The 6,739-nt window shown below is 41.6% G+C and overlaps 1 protein-coding gene across 1 annotated transcript; it reads left to right on the top strand.

Moving 5' to 3' along the window:
- The first annotated feature begins 321 nt into the window (after window positions 1-321).
- ubxn2a (UBX domain protein 2A) lies at window positions 322-5,931 on the top strand. The gene is made up of 7 exons (XM_076756791.1): window positions 322-441; window positions 826-888; window positions 1,233-1,335; window positions 1,617-1,726; window positions 3,219-3,356; window positions 4,139-4,300; window positions 4,950-5,931. Exons 2-7 carry the CDS (start codon window positions 845-847, stop codon window positions 5,131-5,133), a joined length of 741 nt encoding a protein of 246 aa, XP_076612906.1. The 5' UTR covers window positions 322-441; window positions 826-844; the 3' UTR covers window positions 5,134-5,931.
- Window positions 5,932-6,739: the final 808 nt, after the last annotated feature.

Below are 6,739 nucleotides of genomic sequence, written 5' to 3' on the forward strand. Positions count from 1 at the left end.
GTATTGGACACACTCCCTTGGACATGAACTGAACAATTTACTATCAAAAATAGCAAAATAGCACAGGGATGATAAGTTATATCTTAAGTGCCCAATTATTGTCTTTACATCCCTCAGATGGATAGATAGATAGATAGATAGATAGATAGATAGATAGAGGTGCAGACTTCGTTTTGTGTGTGTGTGTGTGTGTGTGTGTGTGTGTGTGTGTGTGTGTGTGTGTGTGTGTCAGGTGTCTTATCCGTGCCATTTAATATTGTATCATCAGATTCAGCTGGGATTGTTGAGCATGTGCTGAGCTCAGCAGAACAGGGTCATTACGACAAGAGGGGTCGATTTACGGCGCGGCGACGTCACACGTATTGCTCAGCAGAGGAGACGCTTCCTGAAACTTACGGCTGCAGATGTGTAGCCCGGGATTAACTGCCAAAACACGGACTGGTAAATCAGTATTTGACCTTAACCTTAATACGGGCATGCAAACGAGCATCTACTGTGTGTATATGTGCTTATAATCCACGGTATTATACACAGGCCCCGTGTCGCTGGCTCTGTGCACGTCCATGGCGTTCAGCCGCCCACTTACATAATTCACGATAATGTTACAGGCTGCTTGGTTGTTTATCGACAAGGATTTAGGCAGTTAATAAAATGACATGATCAGTTTTGAGGCTTTTATAGCAGTATAGCACACTAACAATGCCCACGCGAATTACATTGTCATAATAAACCGCGAAGCTAATAAAGGTTAGCTTAAAATGTACCAAATGTACCTGTAAAGGTGATAAACCCTGTTGTGACTGTGTCTTGGTTTGATTTTCATAGATGGGAAACATAAAACGTCATGAAAGAGATTGACACTGTGGGGGGTGAGAAACATGAAATCTGGTAAGTGACAATAAATTGGTTTCACGTTATTCTCTTTATTTTCCTCGAAATCTCTCATATTTAAATGGAACCGTTGGATTTAAGAGCTCCCAAAAGTCATATGGACCAAGCAATACAACTCAACCACTGGATTTTATGTAGGTCAGTATAATGTGTGCAGCCTCTAGAATGAGAAGATCAATTAGGCTGGACAGTAATGTGCCAAGCCTAAATATTTATCATTTTTGTGACTGAGAAGTCAATATTGCAAGGTCTCTGTACAATAAAACCCATGACTGCAGGCTGAATTCAATAACATGTATAATGACTGAATTGCTCACGTCTATTTCTCAATGGGTTGTCAGTGAAGAAAACGAAGAGGAGGCTCCAATGAGGCGTAGTTTCTCGGTAGAAGACCTCCTCGATGAGGTGGAGAAGATCTGTTACGACGCCTCAGGGACATCGAAGGTCTGACACGAATTCACCTCACTAAATCTGCAGGGCCACGTCTCAGACGCAGGAAAACTGCTTTAAGTCCACAGGCATCTTTTGAGAGTGTTGACAGTGCATTTGTGCACATATAGTCTAAGAATATCAAACACGCATATACTGTAATATTGTAACATATTAAACATTCAGCAGGGAAATACATTTAGGTTGGCATTTTAAAACCTATGTGGCCACCTGATCCTTCCTTAGTTTCTGATTTCAGCACATGAGAGGGGTCATTTTTGTGGGCCTCTTTCCAGGTGGAGATGGTGGTGAGGCTATGGAAGGACGGCTTCACTGTGAATGATGAGGAGTTTCGCAGCTACTCCGTACCAGAGAATCAAGACTTCCTGGATGCCATCAAAAGGGGGTGAGTGGCAGATGTATCAAGTACGATTATCCAACCTTAAAGCAGTAAAGGACAATGATATCTCGACTTCTGACAGGGTTGTTGATTGATGTCAGTGTCTTAACAATTACCTCGACAAGTGCTGAGATTTCTGGCTTTTAACAGCTCTCCTTCTGGCCTGAAACAAGCTAATCTGCTCCTCTCACAGCTGACAGGCAGTTAAAGATGGAGGAGACTGCGATGTGTGATGGTCAGATATTGCGACACATAATATTCTCCAGCCGATCAAAAGCAAATGATAGAGCAGCATATAATATAATATTATTACTTTTATCTTTTATTGCAGTGTTGTGCTTCATTACTAGATGCTTCTGTTGGCTCGTGGTTGTATTGAGTGTCGTGTCTATGACAAACAAATGTAACCTGTATCGGTGATTCGTTCATACTATTTCTGAAGTTAATAAAAAGATTATATAACAACCCTGTTATTATAGTATATCCCTGTCATGTAAGATGTGTGCACATTATGGGTTTAATGAATGTAAATTTAAAACTCACAGCTTCAGGGCTACAACTAACGATCATTTTCATTCATCTCCATTAATCTCTTAATCACTTTGTCTATAAAACATTGAAAATTGTGAAAATGCCCATCACAATATGCCAGAGCACAAGGAGACATCATCAAACACCTTGTTTTTTCTGATGTATACTCCAAAAACATTAAATATTAAATCCAGAAGTGGAGCAAGTCATCATATTTGAGAAGCTGGAACCAGCGAGTGTGACATTTTTTAGTAGAAAATTATTAAACGATTCATCATTTAGCAGAATAGTTCATTTTATTTAGATCGACCGGTGGATTAATTGACTAATCGTTACAGCTATACGGAGGTTAATGCTTCCTTGATAGCATTCAAAGAGACTGCAAAGCTACAGAATCACAGAGAACTACATAACATGAACACCAGTAAAGTTTTATTTTCAGTTTTCTCTGCACGTTCACTCTTTCTCCACTTTGCATTGTCTCTCGTTCTCTTTTTCTTATATAGACAAGACTAGTGTTACATTGTTTAAATGCCCACTCGGGGCAGATGGACCACAGACACGGGTCACTGAGTTTGCCTCTGGGTTAGGTTTGTCTGGTGGTTGACTAGTTTGCAGATTTCACTTCAGCTCAAAAATGGTGATTCACTTTTACTTTTAAGAAATCCAAATGCAGACAAACTTTTTAAAGCTTCACATCACACGAACAGTTTGCTGTATACATGCAGTGTATGCAGAGAGAGAACTGAGCCTTATTTGTAGCTCAAATGTAACATAATGTCTGTCCTTGGTTCGATCTTACAGCCAAATCCCATCAGTCCCCACAGGGAAATTAGCAGTAAAGATGTCCCTCCTACAGACCACAACCAGGCGACATAAGATAGATAAAGCATAATGTTCCTTAGTGCTCATTTGTCATATTGATTGATCTGACTAGACGGCAAGCCTGATCTTTAATTTGTCCCAGGGAGCTTCCAGCAGAGTGGGAGAGCAGAGCAGAAGAGGAGGAGCTGGAGATCAGTGTGGAGGATCTGATCGAGGAAAATTACGTTCCCAAGAAAAAGGCCTTTCACCCTTTCAGCGGCCGAGGATACCGGCTTGGCAGGTAAGAGAAATCCAATGTGTGCTTGACAAAGATTATTTTCTCACACACTATAAAGGATCTATAATCTGTCCTCTACGCTGCAATTCAAACATTTTTGCAATATTTACATGGTCGTATGTCATTTATATGGTTCTAAAGTTTCTAAGTCCTCTGAAAGATGTTGGCTTGTCAAGATGATTAACTGATCATCAAGAAGATGATTTTTATAGATATGAGATTCTTATCCACCAACATTAATACAAAGCATTACGTCCCCTCTAAAGGCAGAAGTTCTTATGATATTCTTCTGTTGTGATATTACCAAGTGGAGGCAAGTTTATTTATATATCATGCTTAAAAACAACCTGAGTTGACCAAAGTACTTAAAATTTTGCATATGTTGGTGTATGATCATTTTGCAAAGAAACGCCTGATAATTGTCATAAATAATCAATAATGCACCTGTTGAGTTGATGTTCTTGTATTCAAGTAGTGTCTGTCTCAGGTCTCAAGGTCCAGGATACTATGCCACTCTGTACCACTAGGGGTCCTTCTAAATCAAGCTTTCAAAAAACCCATAAGCAAATCTGACCAAGCAGAATGTCAGCCTGATGAACTGGAAGCCTCAACATGTTCCCAACATCACTGTATGAATACTAAACTGTGGCAGGTCCCAAAAATATTTTCTGTGAGACTGTGTCTGCCTGCACCTTGGAGCATTAACTGAGAAAAATAAACAATACATGCGCTGTATGTGCTTTTAACTGGCTCTTAATCTGATATTTATTTCTGTCCATCCCCAGCGTTGCGCCCAGAGTTGTGGCCAGGTCACCATCTGTGCACGAGGATGGAGAATCTCTTCCTATTCCCATGGTAACACTAGACCACGCCCTTCCTGTTACCTCCCTGCAGATCTGGTTGGCTGATGGCAGGAGATTGGTGCAGAGGTTTAACCTATCGCATCGGTATGTGTTACAATGTCAAGGCCCAAACACATCTGAGCTTGACATATATAATATCTACATATTAAAGAGAGACTCGCTCTAAACCTACCCCTGCTACACTGTCTGCAAATCCCCTAATCTCAAGCATCGCAGGGAAGAAGTAGTTCATGGAATGACAAAAGATTTTTGTTTGCACTAGCTTGGGAGGTGGTGAGGGGGTTTGTTTGAGGATTACGTAATGCTTTGTTCTAGTCTGCTGGAGTTGAAGGCACGGTGCATGTTATATCCCCTGCCACAGCGCACGGGGCTGCAGAAAACATAATCTGAGATGTAGCAACGGAGTGGATCTATAAAATCCCCAGAGAGGGATTGCGTAACTCAGATGCAGCATTTATATAACAGAGTTTGTAGTTTAAGGATAGAGAGGACTGAGCCCCTCTAACCTTCAGCGAGTGTGTGAGGAGTAGTCCTGCCATAGGATCGCTCGTCTTTGCTCGGTCGTGATTAATAATAGATTATGTTACTAGTATAGTGGCTCTGAGAGAAACCATGTGTCACAAGAGACAGTAGAGTATTTTGCCGGTAATGCTTTCCTTACTGGAAAGGAACAGACATGAGGAATAGTTCTAACTCTGCCTTTTCTTTAATTCAGTCTCTGATTCTTTTCTAGGATCACGGATGTTCAAGATTTCGTGGCACGTTCCCAGAGGAGCTGCCCGCCGTTCGTCCTGACCACATCACTCCCTTTCCGGGAGCTCACTGACAAAGAATTAAGCCTAGAAGAGGCAGATTTGGCCAACGCTGTCATTGTCCAGAGGCCCCTGAACACACAGGCTCCATTTGGACACTCCTGACTAAAAGGGCCCTTAACTCACAGCCACTTATCCCTTTCACTGACACCTCTACACGACCCCTATTGCAGTCTCAAGGCCTCCTATGGCTTATAATGTTTCTTTATCAGGCCGTTTGCGCTGCATATCCTGATTATTCCCCCCTACAGTATATTAATCTCTGTGTGGGATTACCCACAGTCTTAATGGAGATGTTGTCAGTTAGTTATCTCCACCGTCACAGGCACTCTGGAGGTGCTGTTGTCAGTGCTTACTTTGTCTTCTTCCTCTGGAGGACAGTGTTTACCTGCCAACAGATCTCCCTAAACCCCCAAACTCCAGAAAAAACAGTCAAGGCAAACCAGCTCTGTCGTCCGTGCAGATGGTCAGCCATGTGTGTCCATCTGTTGGTCTGCCACATGTAACCCTCCCTCCTTTCCCACACACACACACACCACCAGCACCGCCAACCAACTGTCCAAAGTCTTCCCAAACTGTGATCACCAGGTTTTCTGCACTATTTACTGAAAAATAGGTGTTTGTATCGCAGAGTTTACAGTTGTATTTATTTAACGTATTCTGATGTTTTGTTTGCACATTATTCTGGTTTAAAAAGGTGACAGCTTGTTATTTATGTTGGCCTGACTGTTCAGGTCTTTCAATTTTTGCAATTTGATGCATTTTTTTGAACAGTTGCCTTTGTTTTTTTGTTGTTTTGGGAGGGTGGATGAATTCAGAATGTATAATGTGTTGTTTTATTTGACTGCTTCCTTTAAAGACATATCACAAATCAAGGTACAATAAAAACTCTCCTCGAAATTCTGTGTGTTTTTATGTTTTTTTTTTCTTTGATATAAAACATAATGAAGTGGTTTGTGTCCAAGCTAATATCAAATTCTTAACCACTTTCAAATCCCTACCACTGCTGCCCAGGTGTGAGGACTGGTGACAGAAATAGTTGATAATTAAAGCATCCATCGGCTTCAAGTGATTATAATTATCATGGTGATTATGGCATGACACCAAGCAGCACCTTATTTCCTGCTGTAATGCAACATCTGTGCTGTCATTACAGATTTAATGGGGATTTTGATTAAGAAGGCAGGGAGGGGCCACTGATGCCTAACAAGTCAGAATTGGAGGAATGATTACTTCACGGTGTTGACACTAAGATACCTGGTATGGAAAACATGTATCTGATGGTAGGAGGTGTAACCACAGCGATCACTGTTCAGCGGTTGTAGAAACCAGTCGCTTCACAACTAAATTGCCCCCAAAGGCAAAGAACAGGCTAAAAATCAAATTTAGATTAGGTTAAAAGTTGAATCAATGCCCCTTTTTTCTTGAATGAGGCACCTTGTGTTCAGTGCACGCCTGTGCTTTTGCATATGAGTGTGCTTGCTTCTCCATCGCCAAGCTTTCTGCCTGGTCTCGGGAAGAAGGCGAACACCATTATCCATCTTCAATATTTAAAGCAATGGGAGGGTGGGGAGTACAGAAGAGAGGGGTATGTATTTGCTCATGGCAGAGGAAGAAGAGATGACAGCCTTGTGGTGGTCAAGGTCAGGGGAAGAAGCTCAGCAGCAGAAATGGCTCGTGTATCATAACTCCCTGTCAGGAGTAACCTTTC

This window comes from Chaetodon auriga, chromosome 18 (genome assembly GCF_051107435.1).
Source record: "Chaetodon auriga isolate fChaAug3 chromosome 18, fChaAug3.hap1, whole genome shotgun sequence".
Taxonomy (NCBI): Eukaryota; Metazoa; Chordata; class Actinopteri; order Chaetodontiformes; family Chaetodontidae; genus Chaetodon; species Chaetodon auriga.